Source organism: Pteropus medius, unplaced genomic scaffold (genome assembly GCF_902729225.1).
Source record: "Pteropus medius unplaced genomic scaffold, Ma_sr-lr_union100, whole genome shotgun sequence".
Classification (NCBI taxonomy): domain Eukaryota; kingdom Metazoa; phylum Chordata; class Mammalia; order Chiroptera; family Pteropodidae; genus Pteropus; species Pteropus medius.
This window is the reverse complement of record NW_024342469.1, coordinates 5,167,718-5,195,302: the sequence shown is the minus strand read 5'-3', so window position 1 is coordinate 5,195,302 and position 27,585 is coordinate 5,167,718. Positions and strand designations below refer to the sequence as shown.

The 27,585-nt window shown below is 55.9% G+C and overlaps 1 protein-coding gene across 1 annotated transcript; it reads right to left on the bottom strand.

The window, feature by feature from the left end:
- Nucleotides 1-27,584, bottom strand: NFAM1 (NFAT activating protein with ITAM motif 1). The gene is made up of 6 exons (XM_039863284.1): nt 26,814-27,584; nt 14,451-14,780; nt 13,124-13,236; nt 9,806-9,901; nt 1,767-1,853; nt 1-479 (listed from the first exon to the last, which is right to left on the bottom strand). The coding sequence occupies exons 1-6, from the start codon at nt 26,899-26,901 to the stop codon at nt 420-422; spliced, it is 774 nt and encodes a 257-aa protein (XP_039719218.1). The 5' UTR covers nt 26,902-27,584; the 3' UTR covers nt 1-419.
- Between the last annotated feature and the right edge of the window lies 1 nt (nt 27,585).

Sequence of the window (27,585 nt, the reverse complement as noted above, 5' to 3'; positions counted from 1 at the left end):
GCATCTGCACACGTGCTCCTTTATTCATCCTCTCCACAACGGCACTGACGAGGACCCCTCGCCAGGTCCCTCCTGAGCAGCTCACAGTCGGCCTTGCAGGCTGTGCTGAGAGAGCCTGTGGGTCTCACGAGGAGGGCTCTGGGGCCAGGTGGTGTCCAAGAGAGCCCTCGAAGACTGAGGAAGGGCCCGCCCGGTGGAGGGAACAGCTTGGACAAAGGCCTGCAGGTGGGAAACTGGGTATGGTTGGGGTGCAGAATAGGGGGTGGGGCAGGCCAAGGCAGGAAGGGCCTGGAATGTGGGGGTGAGGTAATGGGGTGCCCCTGGGGCCTCATTCCTGGTACAGATCACATCCTTTGTGGGAAGAGGCTGCCCCAGAGCCTCTGAGCCAGGGCAAGACCTATGCGCAGGCACAGCTCATGCTAGAGATTTTCATAGACCATATTAAAGTCACTGTCATTCTCAAATCCATGTGGTTTCTCCTAGAAAAAAAGGAAAAAATAATAATAACAATAGGTGAGGAAAAGAACAAAGTTGCACTAATTTAGTTTTAGTCAGAGGCAAACAAATAGGTGGCTTCCTGCATAGCTGTGACAGGGAAGCCCGTCCTTGTCCCCAAGCCCACCTCGCCAGCCTCTTCTAGCTCCACTCCACTCCACCCCTGCTCTCTGCCCTCCTGCCCTATGGGCCTCCCCTTTCCTGCTTCGGGGCCTCCCCACATGCTCTTCCCTTTATCTGGGGTGCTCCTTCAACCCCATATGTCCCCCCATTACCTCCTAATCATCCTGCAGGGCTCACTCAGCATCCTTGAGAACCTCCAGCCCAGCCCTGGTCCCGTCCTTCTCCAGAGCCCACTCCTTAGAGGGGGCTACAAATGTCTCTGTGTGTTTATCAGGTCAGCGACTGTGTTCCTGCAGCCCCAAGGCTGCTGGAGGTCAGGGACATGTCTAACCACCCCGGCCAGCATCCCAGGGCCTGGTGCAGGGCCGGCACTGCCTGGAGGGGCCCGGCCATCCTTGGGGGTCCCAGGATGGGGAAGCCCTGCTTGCAGTCAGGGCTTAGTTCAGGGCTGAGTATAGAAAGGGCTTTGAGGATGGGGAGACTCACCAGACAGCATCGGCCTGGGCTCCCTGAGTTGGGGGAGGCCAAGCACCAGCCCCCTCACTTCTAATGGCTCTCCCAACATGCCCATGGGAGAGCCATTAGAAGTGCTCTGTGGTGTAGACTTTACTTAACTTGGAACTCATTTGAATTGAGAGGCAGTTGGTTTTGCAGCAAAGTGTCGCTCACCCACTTTACCGATGAGCAAACAGAGGTGTAAGAGAGAATCGCGATCAAGTGACATGCCTTGGCCCTCAGAACAATAATAAGAGGGCCCAGGCCACACCAGCTCAGACCCCAGCTCCCGACGTTAGCCAACACCAGCCTGGGGGCGGCTAGAAGCCTAACATCCTTTGCCTGATTGGTCAGTGTCCACAATACACTGTCTCCAGTGGTAGTTACCATGGCTCAGGGTAAATCTATGAGGTGAGTGCTGTTAGGCCCCTCTGTTCACAGACAGGGGACTCGGGCACACAGAGCAGCCCCATGGCCAAGGCTGCACAGATGGTAAGAGGTAGGGCAGGGGTTCCAGCCCACCTGTGCTCTTCCCCGCTAAGCCATCTGCCTCAGAGAGGGCTGCAATTCAACAGTGGGGGCTCACTCCCATGTTCCTATTCACCCCATTTCACAGATGAGGAGAGGGTCAGGCTGTCCTGTACCCTGCATACCTGGGAGAAGACGCTCTGGCTGGGGGGCGGGCTGCTGGCCTCGTTCTGCATGCAGGCGTAAACCTCAGTCTCTCGGCGCTGCAGGGCCTGCGGGAGAGGGCGTGAGGGTCAGAGGAAGGTGAACCGAGGGGCCCCAGCAGCCGGGCCTCCCTGCCTGTTACGGACCACGCGTGCCTGCAGGAGCCTAGGGGATGGGTAGAGCCCCGAGGGCCGTAGCCTGTGAGGGGAGGCCCACCTCGCCCAGCGACACCACGCATGGTCACACCGCCATGCCTGCGTACCTGCCATTCCCTCATCCCTTTCCTCCTCTCTGTGCCCTTGAACCATCTCAAGGCTCCAGCCATGACACCTATGGCCACAGCTCCCATAGGATGCCCTCCTGGCATCCATCTTCACTCCCCTGGTCCAGAGCCCCTGTCCCTGTGCGGGTCTTGACCACTTGTCTATACCCTCCGGGGCTCCCTTGACCCCCCACTCCAGCCCGCATTCACAGATGACCTAGGCGCCCCATTGGGGTCATACTCTTCTCCCAGAAAGCTGTGCCTGGTGTGTCTCTTGGTCTCTGATCCTTGTCAAGTGAGCTACAATGAGGGGGCTCCTCGCTCCCCTGAGTATATGTCTTGGGGCCACACTCACTCTAGGCCCAGCTATGAGCAGCCTGACCAGAGGCCTCAGGAGTAAGAAAGAACCAGGGCTTTGAAATCAGATAAGACTAGGTTTAATTCTCAGCTCTGACACCTCTCAGCCATGGGCAACCCCTGAACTTCTCTGTGCCTCAGTTTCTCCATCCGTATAATGGGAATAATCATATCTATCTTGCAGGCTCAATGAATGATAAAATTGAGATATTGTGCATGAAAGGCCCAGCACAAGGTCTGGTAAATAGTAGATGCTTAGTAACTGTTGAATCATCATCAGCTGAATGGTCATCAAGGGAGGCTTGATGCGTCCCTCCCCGCTCTGCAGTCACAGCCTGGACCCTCCCTCAGACTCTGTTGTGCACTGGATCTCAAGAGAGGAACAGTCGCTGCTCTTTGGGACTGTCAGAGCAGAGCCACCAACAGCCTAACCAAGAGGCAGGAACCTTTCCTTCCCACATGTACATGTCATATGGATGCCGGCTGGTTGCCAAGGAGGTGGTTTCCCTGGCAACAGGCAAGCAGGGGTTGCTGAGGCAGGCTGGAGAGACAGGTGGTGCTCTGAGGCAAGAGGGGGGTTGGGAGGGGAGAAGGGAGGCGCCGAGAGGTAGCTGGGTATGAAAACCCATGTAATGAACCATTTGGCTCTTGAGAGACCCTCACTTCAAGGGCGTCACTCACAGGGATGGCAAGGTGGCCCTGTGAGTCAAGGGCCATCTGCGTCAGAAATAGAGTGAGTTTTGGGAAAGGGGTTTCTGACCCGCCTGCAGGTAAGAAAGGGGGCAGGGCCACTCCAAAGAGGTACCCCATTTCCAGTGGAAGGCAACTTCCAAGGCCTGCTCTGGCCTGTCGGGTCACCACACCTGCCCAGAGCACCGGCCACCACTGGCGAGCCTGGCACGTGAGGTGGAGACCTGCTCCTAGCAGCCCTGAGCCCCTATCCTCTGTGCCCCCAGGCCTGGACCTCCACAAACCCGATAGCCCCTCCGCGCTGGACGTTTCCGGTCACAGAGAGAAGGGAGGAAAGGGGCCTCCTTGCTGACCTCTCGGCAAGGGAGCAGATCTGTGGTCCCACAGGCAGCTACCTTCTCCCTCACGTCCAAATCACGCGGGCTGCCTGCCACACACGAGATGCCAGGGCACACAGCCCCGCAGCGGCAGAGTCCAGATTGGAACTCAGGCCTCCTGCCCCCCGTGCTACATGCTCCCATGGACCTAGGCATGTGGCCGGGGGCTTTCCAAGCCAGAGAAGAGCACTCTGCCCTGGGACCCTGCAGGCCTCTGCCCCACACTGGCGGCGGCCATGCCGCGGTGGGGCTGAGGGCAGGGGAGCCTGCAGAAGTGCTGTAAATTAGCAGCTGGCTGCACAGTGAAGCCACTGACAAGTCCCGACCTGCTGGCTGCATTTGCATTCAGGGTGTGACCTGCATCACCAGGCTGTGACATGCAGACTGGCCTTGTCAATAGTACACCGCTGAGGCCCCGAACCAGACCCTCCCGGCCTCCTTAAGTGGTGATGGGGCCTGCCTCCCTCGGCGTGTGTCTACTGAGAGAAGACTGCCCAGGCTTCTGAGTGGGCTGCACTGGACTGGGCCAGGCTGGGCTGGGACAGAATTGGGCCCGGGGCGGCGTTGGGGCAGTGCTGGGATGCACCACGCTGTGCTGTGTTGTGCTCTGTCTGTGCTGGGCTAGGACCTGGGATTGTGCTGGGCTGTGCTGCGTTGCCTTTGCTGTCCTGGGACTGTGCTGGGCTGGGCTGGCCTGAGCTGTTTGTCTGGGTCTCAGGCGCTCCATGTCCTTGGCTTCCTGCTGCTCAGTAGGCAATGGCACTGACCCGAATGGTCGTCAGCGCTGGCAGAGGCAGGAAGTCAAGGCCAAGGCCTTCCTTCAGGCAGGCTGAGGCCAGAGCTGAAGTCAGCTGCCCCAGGCCAGGACCTCATCTGAGGGCCTTCCTGTAATACTCACCTCCCCACCCCCGTGACCAAGGAAACATAAGAGCTGTGTTGTCATGGACACCTGCACATAGAGATGTACACGACGCACTCTGGGGACAGGCGGGTGCGATCTGGGGGCCGTTCAGAAAGGTGAGGTACTCGGTGGGACTGAGCACTTCCTCTCTAGGTCAAGGTCTTAGAATGTCCAAAATGAATGGAATGAGGAAGCAGGCCAGGGGTAGGCCTCCAATACAGGCCTCTCGTGCCAGGCCGAGGAGCTGGCAGCGGGGAACTTCTGGAGGTTTCTGAGTGGGAAACGACCGCCTCAACAGCGTGCCGGGAAGCCCCTGCGGCTGCAGTGAGGAGCGGGAGGGGCTGGAGGCTAAGAGCAGCAATGGGGGTAGAGACAGCGCAGAGCTGAAGGGAAGCGTCGAATGCTGTTGGTTAAGGTGACATCGCAATGCTGGTGCCCCGCGGTTCCCACGGGGTGCCCGCTCCATGCCCAGCACTGAGCTCCACAGAATCTCGGGCACCCGGAAGTCTTCTCATCCATACGGCAGATCGCTGAGCACCCACCGCGTGCCAGGCACTGAGCTGGGGCTGTAGGGTGAGGTGTGAGATAGATCACAATAAGGAAAGTAAAAGGTGGCCATTAGGGCCACGGAGAGACAGAGAAGGAAGATAGGGAGGTTCGGCTACGGGGCAGGGAGGTTGCCATTTTAAAAGAGAGGCCAGGAAAGGCCTCACCACAAAGGTGGCATCTGAGCAGAGAGCTGGGGAATGAGGGAGCAGCCCCGTGGACGGCCACAGAAAAGACACTCTGGAGCAGAGGGCACAGCCAAGAGCGAGGCCCCGTGATGGAGGCATGGCTGCGGGGCCTGGGAGCAGCAAGGAGGCCAGCGCCACTGGAGCGAGTGAGTGAGGAGGAGAGAGAGTGGGAAGACAGGCGGACAGAGCTCTTGGGGGCCACTATCAGAGCCTTGACATTGATTCCGAGTCAGACAGGAACCTCTGAAGGACAACAGCAGTCATGAGAATGTGCTTTGCAGGCCCCCAACTCCAGGGATCAGCACAGACCAAGGTCCCCAGCTGCTGGGTTCTGAAATCCATCATTACATGTGCACAGAGGCCACACACACCGTGGGCTAATCCCGGCCAATGGCTGAGCCTGGTAGGGGTGCCATCCCAGCCTCTCGCCCTGGGAGACAGGGGACCTCTGTTAGTTGGGGCTCCCAATGGCCTTGCTGAACCTTCCTGAGACTGTGTGGTGGTCGGTGCTTCCTCTCTGCCCTTCCCCCCTGTCCTTCACTCAGGACCAGACCCGCATCTGTCTGGCGGCTCTCCCTGTCTTCCCCATTTTCTCTCACAGATAGTTTCCCGAATGAAATGATTGCACGTCTAACCCCGCTTGCTTGGTGTCCACTTCTTGGAGGACCCAAACTCACCAGGGACTCAGAGCAGAGTGGACATGACCTGTCTGTGGTTGGACAGGATCACTCTGCTGCGGCCGGGTAGAGAACAGACCAGGGAGCAAGGATAATGACAGGCCAGCTGATGTGAAACCAACTGCAGGACTCTAGGCAAGAAATGGTGGTGGCTCCCGCCAGTGTTAGCGGTGGAGGGCGGAAGCGGCAGATTTCAGATGTGCTTGCGGACAAGATGTGATGGAAAGATAGAAGGAAAGGACAGCTCAAAATTTTAAACCCAAGCAACAGAAAGGATGGAGCAATCATTCTCTGTGATGAGGACTGTGGAGAGAGGCACTTCGATGGGTAAAGAATTGGTTTGGTCTGAGAGAGAAGCCGATGCAATGTCCAAATAGAGTTGACTCTGGTGTTCAGAGATGTCTGGGCTGGAGACATAAATCTGGGAGCTGCCGGAACGTAGATGGTGTCTAAACCTTGAGGCTGAAGGTGATCGCCCAGGGAGGAGAGTGAAGATCAAAGAGGAAGGGTCCCAGGACTGGACTCCAACAGTGAGAGGTCAGGGCTCCACTGGTCCCTAAGGAGGAACCAGTGAAGGAGGCTGAGGAGGTGTGGCAGTGAGTCAGGGGGCTGAGGAGGTGTGGCAGTGAGTCAGGGGGCCGTCAGGAGAGAGTGGAATGACCTGGAAGCAACATGCCTCAAGGAGGAGAGATGGCTCAATGGTGTCAGATGCTGCTAATTCATCAAGGAAGGTGAGGACCGGGAACTGACCATTGGATTCAACTCTATGGAGGTCCATGGTGACCTTGAGAAGGAAGGTTTTGGTGAAGAGGTGGGCAGAAAGTCTGACCAAGTGGGTCGGAAAGGAGAGAGAAACTGAAGATTGGGATTTTGACAGCTCAGTTATAAAGAGTTGTGGAGAAAGGGCAGGGTTGCTGGAGGGAGATGTGGGCTCAAGATAAGGAATTTTAGATGGAAGAAATCATGCCATGGCTGCAAGCCATCAAAGCAATATTGCATCATTAGCCCTATTTTACAGATTATGGAACCAAGACTCAAACTCAGAAAGTTTAAGTCGCAGAAACCAGGAGCAAAAGTACAAGGCTTTGAACTCCAGTCGGTCTGACCTGCTCTAAATCTATGCTCCTTAATTGGTCAATTTAAAAAAAAAATCAAATTGGAGTACTCTAGCTTTTTTTTTCCCATGTCACAAAATATAATGAGCATTTTCCCACATGAATAAAAAACAAATAGTGACATAATTAAAAGGGGAAATACACAAATCTACAATCACATGGGCTGATTTTAACTCACTTCTCTTAACACCTATTAGACCAAAAAAATGATATGGAATATTTTAACAATATGATCAATAAACTTGACCTAATTGACGTATATCGAACATTCACATAGCCATGTACAATGTAAGTTCTTTTCAAGTGCACAGGGAATATAAGATGAGCCGTAAAGACTTTAAAGGATTAAAATCACACAAGATATTCTCTGATTACAGTGGAATTAGTGAGCAATAGAAAAAAAAAATGATAACTAGAAAACGATTAAACATTTGAAAATTAAACAAAAATACTTTAAAATAACCCATGAGACAAGGAGGAAATCTCAACGGAAAATTTATACTGAAAGATAATGAAGATACAACATATCGAAACTTGCAGGATGCAGCTAAAGCCACACATAAAGGGAATTTCATAGCCTTAAGTGCACAAATTTTAAAAAAAAAAAGGAAGATTGAAAATCAATGATCTAAGTACCCATCTAAAGAAAGTAGAAGGAGGGATATATAAAAACCCTTCCCCAGAGGTTGGGAACAAAACGAGGATGCTTACTGTCACCACTCCTTTTCATCATACTGGAGGTCTTAGCAACAACTCAAGAAAAAATTTATGAGAATTAGAAAAGGAAGAAATGAAATTTCTATTATTCAGAGATGACATGACTGGGTTCATAGATGATCCAAAGGAATTTACAGAGAAACCATTAGAATGAATGAGTGAATTCAGCAAGGTCGCTCCATACAAAGTCAATATTCAAAAATCAATCATATTTCTACATACCAGCAATAGACAATTAGAAAATAAAATTAACGCGGAGACAACGCCTATATCCTGAAGTGCCAAAATGAAGATTAATGAGAAAAAGGGTGAAAGACCTATCACGGTGCCTGGCACATAATAGGTTCTCAACAAATGGCTCCCGGTATCATCATCCCTGTGGTTAAGGTCGTTTTTGTCTGCCCAGGTCCAACCCCAGCTGGTAGGACCTGGTCTCACAGCCTAGCAAAGTCTGTGGCCTCCCTTCATGTCTCCTTTCTGGTCCTCAAACCTCTCAAGTCACCCTGAAACTGTGGGAGGCAGTTGGACCTCTTCCCACACTGCAGGGAAGTCTGCTTGAGCCTCCGAGAAGTCTCAACACAACCGAGAAAGATGTTCCATGCAAAACTCGGTCTCTTCCATCAAAAGTAATCTTGGAGAAGGATATTCATTCACATGGAAAGATGTTCATGAGATATTGTAACATGAAAAAAAAATCTGTACTATTGCATTAAGAAAAAGAATGTGTGAATGTGCGTATGGGTCTCTTTGTATGTACTTATTTAAAAAGGACTAGAAGGCATAGAAATCAACGTGATGAGTATCCTAGAAGCAGATGGAATTAGGATGATAGTTATTTTCTTCTTTTTGATATATATATATAGAGATCTCACGTGTGTGTGTGTGTGTGTGTGTGTGTGTGTGCATGTGTGTGTGTGTGTGTGTGGCAGAGAGAGAGAGAAAGAGAGAGAGAGAAAGGTTTTTATTTAACAGCTGACACCAAAAATTCTCATAGGGAAATGCTGCGATGAGTTGCTGGGAGAGAAGAGAGAATATGGGGAAGTCTGGGGCCACATGGGAAGCTGTGGCCAGTTGAAATCCCCTGGGTCTGGGCCCCGAAGGCGCGGGGAGCACTGCTGTATTGTGTTCCACTTGGAGCTGTCGGCCCTTTGCCTCGTCCCCGTCTGCATCACCCTCAGTAAACGAGGCCATACTCTGCGTGCCCTCTGTGTGGGGTTTTGTGGGAAACCAAGGAAGGACCCAAGTTTCACGTGTGAGTTGGGGTAGTGGGGACAGGTACAGTGACGACATGTACAGGCAGAATCCTAGAGCTGGAGGCAGATCCAGAACACACTCCTGGGGAACCTGCAGGCCCCCACAGCTACACCTCCCAGCTGTGGAGCAAAGATCCCAGCCTGGCGGCTCAGGGTCTCAGGGACTTGAGATCCCACCTGACACTAGGGAGTGTTTATTCTTCACTTTCTCTACAATGAGCATATGTTACTTGTGCAACCGTAATAAACATAACTGGAAAAGAATGTCTGTCGCCTTTTCAGCTGCTGGGCTAAGTGGCTGTGTACTGAGCGGGTGGGCGGGCTGGGGTGGGTTGGGCACGTGGCTGGGCCTCTCCCCCAGTGAGACCACAGCAGTGATGGAAAATTTAGGGCAAAATGAAACGGACAGCGTCGTAACCCACGTCTCCACTTGATCGTAAGGACAGAAAACGATGTCTGTGTGCGATGCAGAGGCCGAGTGTGAAGAATTGAAAATTGCTCGTGTGCTAAGGGCGCGGGACAGTGCCTGATCTTTTCCTCATTTTGTGATTCTTGCCATTGCTGTGATGTTGTTTGTGCAGTAAAAACAGGAAGGAGTTAGTGAGCCGGTCAACAGTGTCATCTAGTTGGATGAAGGAACTTTCTTCATTGCTCACTGACACGTGCCCTCGCTACCCCTGGTTCCAGAAGTGGAGGGGTGGGCCGAGGAGGGGACCCAGGGCACCTCATATCTACATGCCTATCAGGGGTCAGAGCCACACATGTAATCTCGGTTCACTTTCATAGAAAGCCCACCAGGTGAGACTTCTTGTCTCCCGTTTGCAGATGAGGAACTCGTGGCTCAGAGAGGGACACAGCTGGTGCGTGACGGAAAGAGGGAACCAGACCCCGAGTCAGGTCTGAGAGATGTGGGGGAGCCCAGGCCCTGGGTACTCACCGTGTAGACGGATTCAGTGGGAGGCTGCTTTGAGCTGGCGGTGCTCGGGGCTGGGCCTTTCCGGGCTAGCTGCTTCCGTGGAGCCCACATCTGTTTCTGCGAGGAAGAAAGTCAGGGCTGTCAGGGCTGGGGACAAATGACTCCCCCTGCACAGACCCACCAGGGGAAAGGATGGCAGATTGTCATGAGGCCACACAGAAATTGATCACTCAGCACCTTCAACCCGCCCTTTTCAGGGAAGCGTGCCAAATGCTTCCAAGATCTGTGTCAGACCACTCATCTGCCCAGAGATACCGGAAATGATAAAGACCCCACAAGGCACTGCTCACGGACACAGGGCCTGGCTCAGGGGAGGCAGTGCCAATGTGACAGGGTCCCCAGCTACAGAGCCGACTGCCGTGGGGGGTCCTGAGCAAAAGCCGGCTGGACCAGGTGTCTAGTCCCACTCTGCCCCTCACTGGCTCTGTGGCCTCGTGCAAGCCGCTTCACTCTCTGGGCCTGGATTTCTTCAGCAACATCCATCCTTTGCAAAATTGTTGCAAAGATTCAGGGAGGTGATGAGGGGGTGAGTGCTTGGCATTCGGGTGGCCCTCAGCCAACCAATGCGCATGTGTCGGGCATTTCTTGTTAGGCAGCCGGCACGAAGAGATAGACGCTGTCTCTGCCCTCCTGTAGCTTAGGACCCAGTGAGGAGACAGACAAGGGACTAGCAGTTTTGCCCAAATGCGGTCCATGCACTGACCCACAGGGACAGAGCCTCTGGCCCACGGGGAGGGAACGAACGCCTTACCTGGCAGGAAGGGGCATTTAAGGCCTGAAGGCCGAGAAGTTCATTTGGAAAGAGAGGGAAGAGAAGCAGAGGGAACAGCGTGTGCCAAGGCCCGAAGGTCTCCGGGAACTTAAGATGGTCAGTGTGGCCAGAGAGAGGCGAACCTGCCCGGGAGGGTTCAGGGTGGCCACACAGGGGTGCGTGAAGCATGGACAGTAGGAAACATCAGAGGGGCCAGGACCAGAACGCGGCCTCGGAAAGCTCGTGCCGGCTCCTGAGCGAGGCTCTGACGTGGTCGTGGAGCCAGGGGTGGTTGGACAGTGGGAAGGCGGAGAGCTGGGGAGTCAGCGGGAGGCGGGCGCGGTCGGCTCCTTCTGAGGCCTTCCCATCAACCCCCTTCATGGCAGGCACCACGCTGCCAACGGTGGAGCTCCTCTCTGGGCAGGAGCTAATTAAAAACCCTGGCCGCCTGCCAACCCCCAGCCCATTTACAGAGGATTAGCTCTTGAGAGCTACTTCACACTCTGGCAGAAGCCAGCGCCACCCCCAGTCACAGCATAATAATGGCTCAGGACGATGGAGCTGGATGATGGAGCCTCACCAGGTACCAGGCGGGGCTCTAAATGCATTACCTGCCTTATTTAATTTGCCTTTCAACCAACTAGCAAGACAAGTTTTCATATTATCTCTGTTCCATTCATGAGGACATGAAGGCTCAAGAGGACAGGAGACTTGCTTGAGGTCGCAGAGCCAGAAAGTGGCAGAGGTAGGATTTGAACCCAGGTTTGTCTGATTCACCAAAATGCTGACCTGACAGTACCTGGAGTTTTCGCTCTTCTGTTTTGTTTGAATATGTAGATCTCATAGACAGTGGGATAGGTACTGGCATCCATGTCACACTTAACAGTTTACCAAGAACCGTGGGACTTGCTCTTATTGTCATTTAATTCTCATAATAGTCTGAGGAGGTGGGCGTGGAATTTCCATTTAAGGGGGGGCGGGGACTGAGGCTTGTCCACCTTGTGCACTGTCCTTCCTTGAACCCAGATGCTCCCTGTTCTCAAACCTAGCTCCTCCCCTGACCGCCTGTTTTAAGGGATCTGTCACAGTCAGAGGCTGTGGCTCGCCTCAAGACCACTACGGGGCTAGTGGCTCTCCCCGGAGTGCTGCCATGGCTGGTGGGAGTGACAGATGGCAGGGGCTCTTCTGGACCCCGTGGTGAGCAAGACCCAGGACTGGCTCTGTGGCAGTCCTACTTGAGCTTGGTGAAGCCACTGTGGGGTCGTGGAAAGGAGCCCCAGGTCTGCCAGGGGGCCGGGGCAGAATTCTCAGGCCCTGTGCCATCTCCTGAAGATGGGAGAAGAGTTTTCTTAGAAGTGTCCCAGGCCACGGGAACAGCGCATGGAATGGCACAGTGGCAGGAACATCAGGACGTGTCACAGACACACAGGAGGATGAGCCGTCAGACAGAAAGTGGTTGGATGGAAGGAAAAGCGAAAGGAGCTGAGCTGGGGGGCTGGCGAAGGTGGAGCCACAGATGGCAGGATGGGCAGGGGTCAGGGTTGGTGAGATTTGCATTTTATAAGGCTCCCTCCAGCTGCCACAGATGTGGGCATTGGGAGTTGGGAGGGGCAGCAAGAGGAGGGAACAAGAGAGCTCCGGGAGTGGCAGGCCTTCCAGGCGCTGATGAGGGCCCTGGGCAGGGTCCCGGGGAGCACAGAGGGAGCCCCTCTGGAAGAATCAGGTGGGCGCATTTTGCTTCAGGCATTGGGACACTCTGCCCCTTGGAGCCAGCTTTGCCTCATCGGGGGCCCTGTCCCTGGCCATCAACACTCCCTTCCACAGAGGCAGGTCAGAGAATCATGTCACAGAGGCAGGTCAGAGAATCATGACTTCCAGTGGTGATTTTCAAATGAATACACCAATCAGTGTGGTCGTCAGCACCTCAGGAAACCTGGAGAGCCTCGTTTCCTCCTCTGCAGAACGGGAGCGATGCCCTCGGCCTGTCCACCTCGTGGCCTGGCCACCTCCAACTCATCTTTCAGGTGTCAGCGCTCACTTACCCCGTCATTCTTTCCACGAGCACTTACAATGTGTTAGGCTCTCCCCCGGGCACTGGGGACACCAAGCGCCTAACCTCTAGAGCTTACGTTCTGGTGGGGGACGGCGATGGGCACCTAAACAAGGGTGTGGGAAGCAGAGTGAGGGGAGACGAGTGTGGAACTGGGGAGACCCACGTTCCAGGTGAGGAGCTGATGGAACCCTGGGGCGATGGGGGGAAGGTGGACTCCGGGACAGGGGAGAAGGGGCTGGATCTTGCACAGAAAAGGCTGAAGAGTCCTGGTTTCTTGCAATGAGATCAAAAGGGACCTGGTGGTGACACGTTCACAGCCCAGGCCCAGGCACAGCGAGGGTGGAAGGGGCCGCAGGGAACACTTATTATGGGACCAGTCACCAGGATGCCCTGCGGGGCAGGCAGGTGACCCTGAGCGTCCCTGAGCCACCACGATAGGGGGAGGGGCGATGCTGTGGTGCACCTGTGTCCTTACCTTCTTCCAGAGCAGCAGAGCTGTGCCCAGGACACTCAGGACACTCAGGATGCCAATGAAGCAAAAGAACAGGATCTTCTGGGAGCCCTGAGGGGGCTCTTGGTAGCCTGTGTCTAGGAGCGGGGCCAGGAAGCAGAGAGGTTACTTATGGCCCACTCTACAACTCCCAGGCCCCCACCCCTACATCTCCTTTACCCCGGGCCCCCCACACCACTCCCCTACGAGGACACCCAGGCCCCGCCTCTCCTAAGGCCCTCACAGCCACTGCTTTGGACGAGCCCCTTCCTAGGCTTGCTGCCTGGTTCTCATTAAGGCCAGGACCACGCCTTTTGCTCGGGTGCCCCTTCCTCAGTGAGCGGGCTTTGCTGAGAGCTGTCTGCGGAACCCCGGCTGAGTCACTGCATCTCGTGGGGCCTCCTCTCCTCTGCGTGGGAAACGGTAATCATACGGGCAGGTGTGGGAGGCTGAAGGGGACGGGTTTTTTTCTGGGCCTGGCAGGTGGCTGGCCTGCACGGGGTGGGGTGGCGGGGTGAAGGGCATAACCCAGCCTGTCTTCTTGAGCCATCCATTCTTCCCTCCCTCCCTCCCTCCATTCTGGCTGGCAAAACGCTGCAGAGTGCCGATCTCATGCCAGGCACATCGGTGTCTGTTATTTATCAAGCGCTTCCTATGACCAGGCTCCAAGCCTTGAAGACAGGATCTCATTCATCCCCATACAAGCCTTTGACAGGCAGGGAGGGTATGGCCATGAAGACCAGGCTCAAGGTTACATCTTGGCAAGCAGCAGGGCCGGGATCCACACCCAGGTCCATGGGGCTCTGAAGCCCCGGCCCCTATCCGTGGGAGTCACAGAGGCAGGTCAGAGAATCATGACTTCGTTGATGAGTTGTTCCTAATTTTCTGGTGTCATCACTCCTCTGGGAATGTGATGAAAACTAAGAATCCGTCCCCAGAAAGTTGCACACGAGCCGAGTGCTCGCTCATGGGCCACAACACACACACATGTGCACGTGCCATTTTGCGCTCACCTGACACCCATCTCACGATGAAGGGACACTGAGACCAAGGGGCCAAGTGACCCCTCTTAGGTCGCCTGCCAGAAGCGGCCAGAGGCAGATCCGCACCCCAGGCCTCTGCACTATCCACACAAAGGTGGATGTCCCAGCACACCCGTGCGGCCAGGGGCTTCCCCGGAACGCTCTGTTCCGCTTTGCAAAAGCCAAAAGACAGGTAGGCAAACAATCCCCACTTTAGATCCTGTGCTCCAAATTCTGCCACATGAAGCCCCTGGGCTTCGCCCTGGGAAGAGCCACGGAAGTGGCCTCACCTCTGACCAGGATGAAGGTGCCATTGCCTTTCACTCTTAAGTGTGGCCAGTGGACGGAACAATAGTAGGTGCCCGTGGCCGACGCGCTGGGCAGCTTGAGGGTGACCTCGCACTGCGTGGTGTGGGTCTGGTTCTCCGTGCCTGTGCTGGGTTGGCAGCTGGTCTGCTTCTTGGAGCTCTCCTGGCCCTGGAGGTCCACGTGAAAGTAGCTGACGGTGAAGGTTTTGAATTTGGGGGTGTACAGGTAGGTGATGCTGCAGCCGAAGGAAACGGCCTTGTTGGCCAGAGACACCAGAATGGGGGCGCCGGTATGGATCACCGACTGCCCTCCTGCAGGGGAAGGAAAAGGAGAGAGAGGCTCGCTCTCCAGGCTGCTTCAGTCCCTCCCGTCCGCTTCCCAGCGAGGACCGAGGACCGAGGCTCCCAGCTCCACCTCTCACGTGCTCACTGTGCGCAGGCGTCGTGCCGGGCGCTTCACACATGTGACTCTCCGACTCCCAACACACCAGGGCAAAGTGTGTAAGAGCTCCGTTTCAGAGAGGAAGAGTCTGATGGTCAGGGAGGCCAAGCTGCTGGCTTCCAATGTCTCAGGGGTGGAGCGTAGCTGCAACTCCACCCAGGGCTGGACAGCTCCAGACCCCACGTTCCCACCGCACGCCCCCCCCAAGGCCAAGATGCCATGTCGGATAACAGCACAGGTCCCAGAAGACCCAAAGCTGGTGAATATGGGAAGTAAGAGGAAGGAAGCAGGAAAGAAAATAAACACTTCTTGGCAGGAAGAAGCATTTCCCAGCAGCAGCCACACGGAGAGCAGTCCCGTGCTCTCCCCAGCCTGGAGGGGGAGCCATGCCAGGCACTGAGAGAGAGCTTGCCGCGAATCTGAGCTCAGAGAAGAATTTGTCAAATTTTTATGCAGAACATAATGAGCCATAATGCCCTGAGAGCAGTCCTCCAACAATGCCTAGGTGTCCCGCAGGCAGCTGTCCCACAGGCAGCTGTCTGGCCGTGACCGTGATGTTCAATGACCGATCCAAAGGCAGTTCCGTGGGAGCTGCCCACTCCCCACCTCCACCCTCACCCTTCCTCATCAGAGGCACCTAGGAAAAGTTAGAAAGCCCCCAAAGCAACAGCCTGCCGGGCCGGCCCCCCTGCAGGCTCCTGAGATGCTGGCCAGATCCTGGGCCGGATCTGTAGCCGCCACCTCCCCATCCCCAGACCCCAGCTACGCAAGCCCCCTCAGCTGCAGTGTGCCTGGTCCGCTCAGCACCTTTCTCCTCCAGCAGCCAAGCAACAGACAGTTCTAAATTGAGGTCGGCAGCGAGCAGCCAAGAACATGCTGGCCAGGTTGTTAATCGGGAGAAGATCACGCATCTGAGACGCTCGGAGGGAGCAGCGAGATTTATTTTGTTGGGGAAAGTGAGGCGTGGACCTCCCGCCTGTCATGCGGGGCTGGCGCGAGGCCAGGCTGGTTTCTGCTCAGCTCTCTTCAGCTCAGCCTTGAGCAGGGTCCCAAGAGGGGAGGCCAGGCCCTCAGGAAGACTGGGGACAAGGATGGAGATGGCCCTTCACACCAATCCATCCCTCGAAGCTCCCACCACGCTGATATTTTGAGTTTCTTATTGAGCAACTAAGGGGACACCCCTCCCCCCAAAGATCTGAAGTCCCTGACATTTTCAGGGAATCAACCGGCATCTGTGCGTCACAGTGGGTCGACTTTGTCACATGTCATTCCTGTGACAAGTCTCACGTGGGGAGCCCACTGAGCCTCCCCTCTGGCGGGTGGAGTGGGCGGGTTTTCGCAGCGCAGTTTCTGCCCTGGGCTCCAGGGCAAGGTCGCTGCTGCTGTTTACCCATAATAGTATTTCAGTTGGGTCATAAAACAAGAAGCATTGACTCGGGGCTGAGGTTTGTCTGAGGTGTGGCAGGGGCAGGGTCGGGGTGTGGAGGCATGTCCCCCGGAGTCCTAGGCGGGCCAGAAAGGACAAGAGGCAAGAGGGGTGAGATGGACATTACTCGCCCTGCCCAGCGGCCCCACGTCGCGGTCCTGCTCCCGCTCTGCATCTACCTCCGCCGTCCCCTCTGCCCGGGACCTCCGCCTCCCAGACGCAGCTCGAGAGCCACTCCTGGCTTTTATTCGCATCCTCCGGTGTGGTTCTCACAGTGACCCCGTGAGGCAGCCAGGATGGGGGCGCCAGGCACGTGTCTCCTTGCGGGGGTCAGGAGGTTGGAACCTGACCAAAATCACCACGAAAGCGGTCGAGCCAGGGACTGCACGGAGGCCTGGCCACCTCCGCCCGGGCCTCGCATCCCTCTTCGTGTATCTAAGAGGCCGCTCCAGGCCCAGGGAGGCTGGACACGCTGTCAACATTACAAGGCCACCTTCCTGTTCGTCCTGGCGGGAAGACATTCATTCAATTGTCTTTTAAAAAATTCTCTTCATTCGAGGTATCCTTCTAGAAAATGATGGAATCTGCTACTGCAATTAAGCTGATCTTTACAATTCTGGGGGGACTCTATAAAAAAATAGACAACCATTGTTCTGTATTCTTCCGGGATTCGTTATTTTAAGGTCAGAGGGTTAGGATCATGAAAATGCATGGCCCTGGCTCAGGTCTGCCACAGAGAGGAGAACCTCAGACCTCACATGAAAACGCTGTCTCCGAAAAGTGAGGCGATGAGGCAGTTTCTGTCAATCAATAACAGCAGCCAATCTGGGGACAGCAGGCCAGAGACAGAGGGCGGGACGGAGAGAGGCCTACAGTTGCCATGAAGGCAACTGGGTTCCAACCTGGCGATGTAGCTAATTGTCTCCATCGTCCCCTCTTTTTATTGAGGTGTCAGAACCCCGGAGCCTGGACCACAGCGGCTCAGCTCCCATCCCCCCTCTCCTGGACCTGTGCTGCCAAGAGGCCCCTTCTGGGGTGCAGGTTGCTCCAGCTGACTGCCAAGCATCCCCCTGTTATGGCTCGGTGCTACAGAGAGGTTCATAGTCATTTCCAAGTCTGGTCGCGGGGGTGGGGGTGAGGCATGCGGGTGCCCTGGGGTCTAGAGGTCATTAGTGAACTGAAAGCAGGAACATGCCTATGGTGGGCTAGAAATGGCCCAAAGACAGAGGGCCCAGCTCCCCAGAGCCACCACTGCAGCCTGGCCTGCCTGCCCAAGAGCTTGGTTGCTTATTAGGCTTCTCCAAGTCCTCCCCTCCCCCACACAACTGCAACCACGGAAGGTTAGTTCAATGGGGCAGCACAAGCTACCACCACTAGGCCCTGCCCATCTCCGCTCTGCAAGAGACAGTGTTTTCAAGGGATGGCACGTCCTCCATCCCTCACTTCTCCGCAGCTTCAGGGACTGAGGGACTACTAGGAAGCCAGGCCTGGCTGGAAATGGGAGTGGGGGTGCCTGGGAAAAGCCCAGTTTTTAGAGGCACCAGGCCTGGGTTTGGATCCTGGCTCTGCCACCTGAAGGCTGCGTAACCTTAGGCAGGTGGCTTTCCTTCTCTGAAGCTCAGTGTCTCCCCTGCAACACGGGAGAGTAACAATGCCCACCTTACAGGGGTGTCACAGGATTAAAAGAAGCCAGGAAGATTCACGGGCTGCCCTAGGGCCAGGCTGCCTTTCCCCAGAAACAAGGAGGAGGCAAGGAAGTCAGATGAGTCCCGGGTCCACCCTGTGACAGGCCCACTGTGCAGCATGTGTGGCCAACAGAGCCCTCCCCACGGCAGCCTCCTCCTGCTTCCCTCCCCCACCCCCGCCGCACCCGCCCTGCTGCCTGTCACCCTTGTTGGGAAAGACTTTGTCTACCACTCATGGGCGCCTGATTCCTTCCTTTTCCGGTTCTTCTTTTGAATCTGCAGCCACTTCGAACTGTGGGTTTGAGAGCTTGACAGCTCCAGAACCCAGCCTCCTCCCCCGCCATGCCAGGGCCTGCCGGGTGCTGCCCCCAGGGATCCACAACCCATCCAGCTGACGCTGCCCCAGTGCCCCACCGGAGGAGACCCAGGAAATCAATTTACAATGTCAAGACAAGCAGTTAAAAAAAATAGAATACGGAACATTTCGTGAATAGCAAAGGCAACGTTTGTGATCTTCCAGTTTCAGTTACATTCTTACAACTGGGTTCAGACGGGGTCCTGCTATGTCGTGCATCCTTAACTTTGGGCCACCATTAAAAAAAAAATTTCTAAGTCCCTGGCCTGGAGGGTCCAGCCCACACCTCTGGGCCCTGCGCAACCCGAGCTGCCCTGGCCCTCTGCTCACTGCCCCCGAGGCGCCAGGCTCCTGAGCCTTTGCCCGCGCTCTTCCCATGGCTCATGCGCTCCCGGGAGCTCCCTTCCTCTCTCTGGCCTGTGGGGTCACTCGCTCGGTCTGCAGGACTCCTCTCCTCCCTGAGCCGCTCCTGGGTGTGCGGCGTCCCCTGCATAGCGCAGACTCCCGGGCATTGCTGCCCAGCCACCGGATGAGAGGAGCCAGCGCCCTGGGCACACTCCCCTTTTGCAGGCGAGAAAACTGAGGCCCAGAGACGGTTAGAGCTTTGACCAAGCGGCACAGCTGATCGGCAGTGGAGACGGGATCTTAAGCTGGATCCCTTTGGGTCCTTAACTCCACACTCTATGCTGCAATTTTAAAACCTCAAGGCAAGCAAAAGGAAAAACTTCTCAAATGAAAGAACCGTACCCTTTTAAAGGGAGCTAAAAAGTTCAGAGGCCATTTGCCTAGATTTGGGTCATGTAAGAGGCAGACATGTCTGGCTGCACATAGGAGTCTGGGGACACTGGCACTCAGAAGTGACCCTGCAGCATTAGGGAGACGGCTGCTTTTGCCCAGCTCAAGCAGAGTCTGCAGCTTCCAGAACAGAAGCAAGTAGCCCCATGAGCCCTCTACAGACTGGTCCTGTGGCAGGGTCAGCCGAGTGTCCAAAAAGGGCCAGCCAGCCTCCCTCTCTCACTGCAGTGATGACATCCCATCACCCCCATGATCCGGGACCCTCGCCATCTCTCCCCCGCCAGCTGCCCTGTCTTGCCGGCTGCTCCTCTTCCCATCCAACTCCTGGGCCAGGCCTTGGCCCCAGCTCGCCCTCTGCCTGGAACTCTATCCCTTCTATGGCTCTGAACATCAGCATCGTCGGCCAAGGGCGTGAGAGCCCAGACAAGCTGATCAAAGGTGTCCATTCCGACTAAGGTCGATTTCAGAGGCAAGCACTTTGATTCCCTAGCTACAGAAGAAAGCGGTTCCCACGGTCTTTATTTCAGACGTGGAGTTTTGTCCTCCAATTTAATTCTGGCATCTTTCGGAGCTATGCCTTTTTTCAAAGGCCCATGTGAAGAGCTGCTGGGAAGACCCAGATGCGGGGCTGAGAGTTTTATCATTGAGCTCCGGCCGTTCGCCTGAGCATGAATGCCAGGATGCCACAGAACGATGGCGAGTCCTTCGGGACACACGCATCAGACACGGCGGCGCATGGCCAAGTGGCTGACTAGGGGGAGGCACGGAGCCGGCGTTGGAAGGCGACCCTGGAACAGACCGTGTGTGTTTGGCGCTCTGAGCACCGATGCCCTCAGAGCACAGCCATCAGACTGGCTGTCACCTCTTTTAACACCTCCAAATCAGGGAGATGCACACGACGTGGCTTGCCTCGTGGGCCATTTCCACAGCCTGCCCGCCATTCTCAGGCCTCCAGACTCTGGACCCTGAGTGCACAGTGACCACAAACCAAGTGCAGAATGTCAAATGTTTGGTCCCAGACATGTAAAAGCATCATGGGTGTGAATTGGTATTTTTATAATAGTCGCCTCCTTTTGGGCTGGGTTTGAAAGGCAAGCTGCTCACACTTCGGAGCTCATTGGCAGGTGTGGCCAGGGGCAGAAGGGGACTCTGTTTTCCCCTTTATACCCCCCTTCGCCCTCAAAGAAGGGTGTCAGGATGGGGTGGAGGTGGCGTTAGTGCCAAAGGGGTGGGGTGGGGGCTCTGCTCCTTATCTCTGAATGGGGAAATGGAGTGAGGAGAATAGTCCCTTACCAGAGCATGCCCGGGGCGTGTGCCCACACAGGTTTCCACCAAGGACAGCCAGGCCCCACCATGCCACCAGGAAGGGAGCTGACAGCAGGAACCCGGGGTGGCGGGGAGCCCCCACCAGCTGGGAGGTGACCCTTGGACTGGGCCTTTGCTTGTTTTTTAAATTATAATTCTTCGGATTCCCCGTCTCCCCCCCCCACATTATTAAGTGAAACAGGCTCCCTGTAGAAATCCTAGACGCCGCAGTGAAGGATCAAGAACGCGTGACTTCTCTGCAGGTCTGCCTCCCTGACATCACAGCTGCCAACCCTGGATCTTTCTTCCCCTTCTTTACCAAGACGAACTTGGAAGAAAAAGAGAGGAAACAGCCGGGCTGAAGGAGAGTCTTGGGCGAGAAGGGAGCTTTAAGCACAGAAAGCTCTTGGGTGAAGCTTCTGAAGTCTGGACACAGGGCACCCAGTTGGAGGACTCAAGAGCCTGGTGGAGTTCAAAGAAAGGGTTTGGAGTGGGGGGTCAGGGGGAGGTGGGGGTGGAGGGCCGAATATTGTCCTAGAAACCTGGCAGAGCCTCTGTGGGCTTCTAAACTGGGAAGTGACATGATCGTATTTCATGTCAGAAAGATGACAAGAGAAATACTACAGAATCCCAGTCTTCCTCAGCTGCCTAAACTCTTGAATTAGTGGTTCATTCAGGGGGATTTGGTCCTACCGCCCCCCGCCCCCCACAGCCTTCTTTTAAAATATAAACGCTTCTGGCTGTCAATACGCTAACTCCTTCCCAGAGACACCTCCACCAAATCACTTTTATCCTGACTTCTCTTCAATCTCTTCCTCCCCAAAGGTCCCGTACCCTCCGGGCACAAAATTACTCACTATCCTCCATGCTCCCGTCCTTGTTCCCGTCCAGCGTCCTCCCCTCCCACCACACAAGGTCAGCAAAAACTCTGGTAGCTGTGGCTCCTGCTGGTCTTGGCCTTCGCTCGGACCCTGCAGACACCCCCGTCTTGGACCTCCCCTCCCCTCCCCCAGTCCACACCGTCCCTCTTCACCCTTTCTCTGGCTTTACTTTCACAGCCCATCCCTTAAGGTTAGGTACTGGCTCTGTCCGCACCCTCACCTGCCCCAGGTGAGCTCGTCATGCCCCACACCCCACACACACACACACACACACACACACACACACACACACACACACGGGAAAGAGTAGCCCAGGGTAAGGGGGGGGGCTCTTATCTACATGCAGCGCAGCGAGGGGCCAGCTGGCGGCAGTGAGGCTGTCTGCACCTCCCAGCTCCCATCAGGGACCTCTGTTGTGTACCCAGGTTGTCTCCTGGGCCCCTAGCTTTTTAGGACAAGGTCTAAGAAGCGGAGTTGCTGATTCGATGGGTATGCATGTTTTAAATTTTTATGTGTTGCCAAGTGGCCTTCAGAAATGTGCCCCTGGACACTACCACCAGCACTGTAAAGAGAGCCTCCTCTGCCCCTTGGCTTGGCCTGTGCTGGCTCCTTGTCCCCTTCCCCTGGCCCGTCAGCAGCAAGCAGGGATCTGCCCCAGAGCCTCAAAGGGGCTCCAGCTCTGGCCCCGCTCCCTCCATCACAGCCCACACAGTCCTGGAGGGAAACAGACTCTGCCAGGCCCACCGCTTCTTCCAGGCACCTCGTCCCCCATGGTCAAGGTCCCCCATGGTCAAGGTCCCCCAAGGCCCCCGCCACCCCTCCCTGGGGAGTCCCAGGGGGTCTTGGAAGTATCTTCCTGTTGCCACTGGCCAGAGGCCGACATGGAAGGGTGCTGAGCACCATGACAGAGAAGCGGGGCCTCAGAGTGGTCAGGCGACTTGGCTAAACTCAAGACCCAAACCCAAGTCCCTGAGACTGTCCTCACCAGGGGGCCAGGAGCTCTGCCTGCCAATTTTACATCTACTTCCTCCCCCTCCCCCTTTCCGGGCTCACTCCGGTTGCACCCTTCTATTCCTCTGGCTCGGGTCCCCATGCCAGTGCCTGACGCCCACACTAGTGTTACAGCGAGGATCCAAAACAAGGGAAGAAGCAGGTAGCGGGTCAGAGGGACTGAGTGAGGGTCCGACACGGTTTCCAGATTCCTGTCTACCAGGCACTCCCGTGCCCACTCTCATTCACAAGCCTCGAGGGGCTGGTTACTCCTCCTGCGCTGAGAGAGTCCCAAGGCTCAGGGGGAGCAGGGGGCTCACCCGAGTCCCCCATCCACCCGTCCTGGCCCTGGACCCCAGGCACCTATCCTGGTGGCATCAAGTCTCCACCCAGCTCGGAACCACGGCTGGCGCTGTCTGTGGCCAAGGAGTTCAATTTATTCTGCCATCGTTAGTGCTTCCTGGGTATCCCCTGGTGCCGGGGGCCGTGAGAGGAGTCAAGGATTCGAAGCTAAGTCAGTGCATGCAGTTCCCGCCCTCTGGAAGCTCACCCTCAACACTGCGAGGTGGACAGTGGGGAGAGAAGCAGCCTCGATGGGAACACGTCCCAGAAGACACGGGACACACGTGCGCCTGAAGACCACATGCCCGTGTTCACGGCCCCAGCCGGGAACCACCTGAAATGACGATCAGAACTAAATAAACTGTAGTCTATTCATTCAGTGGGACGCTCCACAGCGGGGGCTGACAAACGTGCTCTGTGAAGGGCCTGATAGTAAATATTTCATGCCCCGCAGGCCATATGGTCTCTATCCCAACAACTCAGCTCTGCCGTCACAGGGCAACAGCAGTCATAGGTGATCTATGAATGAATAAGCGTGGCTCTGTTCCAATAAAACTTTATTTATGGACATGGAAACATGAATATTGTATAATTTTCCCGTGTCGTGAAAGATTCTTTTGATTTTTTTTTTCTCCAACCATTAAAAAAAGATAAACACCATTTGTAACTCGCAGGCTATACAAAACAAACAAACAAACAAAAAAAATGGTGGGCTGGATTTGGCCCGCAGGCCGTGGTGTGCAACCCCAACTCTAGCAGTGCAAACAGACTTTGGCCGCACCATCGACTGGCTATATCTTTAGAAAACATAACGCTGAGTGAAAGAAGCAGGTCACAAAAGAAAACACACGACAGCATTCTGATTACATATACAAAGTTCCAAATCAGGCACAACTGATCTATATCGTGCAGGGGTGTGTAGTAAGGGCGAGAGGGGGTGTCTTGTGGGGGACCCAGAGGCTCTGGGGGCACCGGGACACTCTTTCTTGACCTGGGCGGTAGTCACACAGGACTTCGCTTTATAATATTTATTGTACTTTTCTGCATGTGTATTATAGTTCACAATTTAACAAGAGAAAGCAGCGACGATAGGACCTGTCGGAACAGCGTCTGAACCTCCTACCTGACAGGCGTTTATAATCCACCCGGAGTTCCAGCCCACTGGGGATCGCCGCCCCTCTCCAGGCTGAGGCTCTCCCGTCCCCACCCCCTGCTCTGCCTTCCGGCCTCCAGCCTTTATCCGGGCCGGGCCTGCCACCTACCCACCGGCTCTGTCTCCTGCCCATCTCAGCTCCGTTGCCCCCTCCAGCCTCCCCCTGCCCCACCTCTGCCTGCCTTTCTGAAAGCTCTTTATTGGGATTAGACAAAGATGAAAAGCAGAGGCCAATCCTGACAGAAGCCAGAGCTGTGTGAAGAGAGGCAGGAGGATCCTGAATGTCCTTTGGACAACAAAGGGAGCAGTGACACCTGAGTCAAGAGCAAACGGGAGGAGGGGAGGCAAACCAGAATGGGTAACTCCCGCCTCTGGTCACGGGTCACGTTCTCTAGGCTAATCTGCTTCCACTAGGCTGACAGTGGTGGCTGTGGCTTGTTTACCTCTAGGTCATCCACCCCACACACATTGCCATGCCTAGAACTGGTCCTTCTCAATGAATATTTGAAAAATAAATACAACCCAGAGCTCTAGAAAAGGCCAGGAAGATAGAGGGGACTGACATTTGCTGAGAACAGTGAGGCTCAGAAAGGTTAAGTAACTCGCCTGAGGCCACACAGCAATCAATAGAAGGCAGGACTTGGACCTGGTCTGCCAGGCCCCAAAGCCCTTGGAGGTGCCTGATGTGTGGTGGAAGAGGGCTAGAGCAGGGGTGTGGCTGCTCCCAGGAAGCTGAGCGGCAGGCTCGGATGATTCACCTCAGAGAGCGCTTACCCATGGACCGCAAGGGGCTGCAGGACCCTCTGAGAAAAGCAGAGTTTGCAGAGGGCTCAGGAGAGCAGAGGGGAGCAGGCGTGGGTCGCGGCTCGCAACAGGAGGACAAGGGTTGCAAGCAAGGGAAGTCACCCAGATGCCATCCAAGGTCGCAGTGAACCCCAGGAGCCCGTGGACTCACCAAGATGTTGAGCATTTTGATTGACTTTGCTAGGTTGGCAGGTGGCTGACGTCTCTGAGCCCTAACCGTGTGCCCTAACCAGTCGGTCTCAGGATGTGCTACCAGGCAGACCCTATTATTGCACCCATTTAACAGATAAACTGAGGCACAGTGACATCAAGAAGCTGCCTAGGGTGGTGGGGCGAGTCGCAGAACTCAAATTCGAACTCGGGCTGAACGCCGCTGGCCTGTCAACCCTGTATCATATGGCGGTTTAGGGATACGACACATTGACCCTGAGCTTCAGGGACCATGCTCCCCAAGGCCCCCTGGGGACACAGTTGAGGGTAACAGGCTGGGTCTTGGTGCTGGCAGCTGATGGAGCTGGTTGCACCAAGCTGATGGCAGATGTCAGGAGAGGTTTGGGGGATGTGGGTTGCCAGAATTCCTTCACCAAACCCACAAAGCTCAGAGACGAGAGGGTGAGCAGAGGCGTGGAGCGCCGGAGTGAAGGGTGCTGTCTGCCGCTCCCAGTGTTCTAGGGGACCGAAAGGGTGTTTTCACCTCTTGTGAAAGAGCAGAGTTTCTCTTCCGTAGAGCGTTTGCCGCAATATTGGGGGAAGCCTGTGGTTTGTTTGCAGTCAAGATGATTACAAAAGCGCTGTTCACAGCAGCACCTTGCAAGGTCCCCACTCAGTTTCCGGGACGTGCCGGGTCCCTTCTGGGGACGAGGGACCGCACAAAAAGAAATGCTAGGAATTTGGGGAAATTAAGTTAGACGTATTGATTGTCCCAGCAAGCCGTATATCCTGGGGCCGTCCTCGCTTGCACTGGCCCACCTCTGGGGGTGCGAGGTGATCAAATTCAAGGAGAGATGTCACCAGGGGCTGGCTGGAAGTCTGTTGCCTCTCTGGGGAGCAGGGGGTTTTCTCTGTGAGGAACGTTCTTTAGAAAGAAAGGCGAGAGGAGCCTCGGGGCCCGCTGCCAAGGGTCTAGCTCAGAGCCCGGGCTGACCGAGGGTCTGAACCTGACCTCTGCTCACCCATATGGCCTTGGGCATGTGACCTAGTACCAGCAGAGACAGCACCTCAAGGGTGCCTCAAAGGGGGCTGAGTGTCAGTGTGAGTCTGAAGCTCAAAGAGGCTGCTACATGATACTAACAGCTGTTATTGTTGATGGAGGGCAGAGGAGGAAGGGGCAAAGCGGGCGGCGTAAGCCTCACAGCGTCTGAGGGAAGAGGGAGGAATGCGCCTAGCTGCAAGCCGGGATGGGGGGTCCCAGGAACCCTAGAAGGTCAGTGCCACCCAGGGACTTGGCTTGAGGGACCCCAGTGTGGGACGCCCTGGTGAGGGGCAGTCCCAGGGGTTCTCTGGCCTGGACGAACTCACCCAAGGGCACCCACCCCTGGTCCTGGCTTGGATCCAGGCCATTCAGCTTCTGAGGGGGCCTGGGACAAGACAGAGGGACAGCGTTGGCTCCTGGAAAGGCCTAGCTCTGGTCGTAAAGATAATAATGTGGCCTCTGGTTGTATTTCAGGAAGTGGGAGGTGCCACCCTTTCTGGAAACAGTGACGGTTCTGTGCCCCAGGTTACAGTGCTCCTGGTGGCCAGCCGCTGGCCTCCCCTCCTCTCCCTGGCTAACGCTAGCAGCATCGCTGAGGGTGGCTCTGCCACTTGGCAGGTTCGGAGTGGTGCCTCCACAGCGTTCCTTGGGGTTGACCCCTGCCATCCACCCCAAGCCCCCAGGCAGCAGCAGGGCCCACCCACCTTGTTCAAGGGCCAGAAGGTCAGGCTGTGCCGGGAGGGAGGCTGTTAACACAGCAGCGAGGGGGCAGTGCCGCCCCCGCCCCTTCAAAAGCCACCTTGGCGAGGCATTAGCTAAACATCTCCTGGTCCCCAAGGCTTCCCCTGTGAAGTCTGCAATATTCAAACGCAACCAGCAAATCCCCCCGAGACTGGAATTAGCGGCACAGCCGGGCGGGCGGATGAAAGCCGCTCTGATGCAGAGCCAGCGAGCACGTGAGAAGGAAGAGCGTACCTGCCAGCTGCAGGGTCCAGGGGGACAGGAGCAAGCCCAGGAGCCAGGGGGCCTTGAGGGGCCCCGGCGGCTGAGGCGGGCTCTCCATTGGGGCCTCCCGGTCAGTGTCTCCTTCCTCTTTAGTTCACCGGGGGAGATGGTCTGCTGGCGGCCACAGTTCCCCTTCGTGTCCCCACCAAGCTCCTCCCTGGCCGCCCTTCTGCTTCCTCAAGGTCCGACTGGGCCGGCTCCTCTCAATAACCCCAGACTTCCCGCTCAAGTAGCTGGAAGGCCCCCAGGAGGCCTAGGAGCCAGGTGAGGAATCTGGGGCTCACTCTCCAGCCTGCAGAGGAGCTGGGCAGGGCTGAGGCCTCCCAACCCACCGGGTGGGTAGGCTTCTCCTCTCCTTGGCCCCTTCCAGCTGGTGGCAGGTCCAGAAGACACTGGTGACTGAGTGGCACAGACTTCCGCAAGTCAAGGGCTGGGTTTACCTGCTCGCTTCTGGAACTCTTTAGAAATAACCGCGTTCACACAAACTTCCCCTGGGAAACAGCCCAAGAGCCCCCTCCCTGATAACGTGCTCGTCAAAGAGCAGGGGTCGGGGCGGGCGTGGAAGTGGTTGGGCAGATCCCGGAAGGGGCAGGTGTGTGATGGAAGATGGGCAGGCAGTTAGGGTGAGGGCAGGAGCCGCAAGTCCCCGGCCTCACATGGTGCCAAACGTGGGGGCTGGTCCTCAGCCCAGCAAGGGCCACCCTGGGTCCCTGCAGAGGCCCAGTGGGTGTCTCCTCTCGAG

Bases quoted from the DNA above. Each gene is read 5' to 3' on its own strand.
- NFAM1 (XM_039863284.1), bottom strand. From the start codon at position 26,901: ATGGAGAGCCCGCCTCAGCCGCCGGGGCCCCTCAAGGCCCCCTGGCTC. The intron at 13,237-14,450 runs GTGAGGCCACTT...CCCCGCTCCTAG, and splicing joins CACCTTCATCCTGGTCAGAG to ACACAGGCTACCAAGAGCCC. The intron at 480-1,766 runs GTATGCAGGGTA...CTTTTTTTCTAG, and splicing joins GCCAGAGCGTCTTCTCCCAG to GAGAAACCACATGGATTTGA.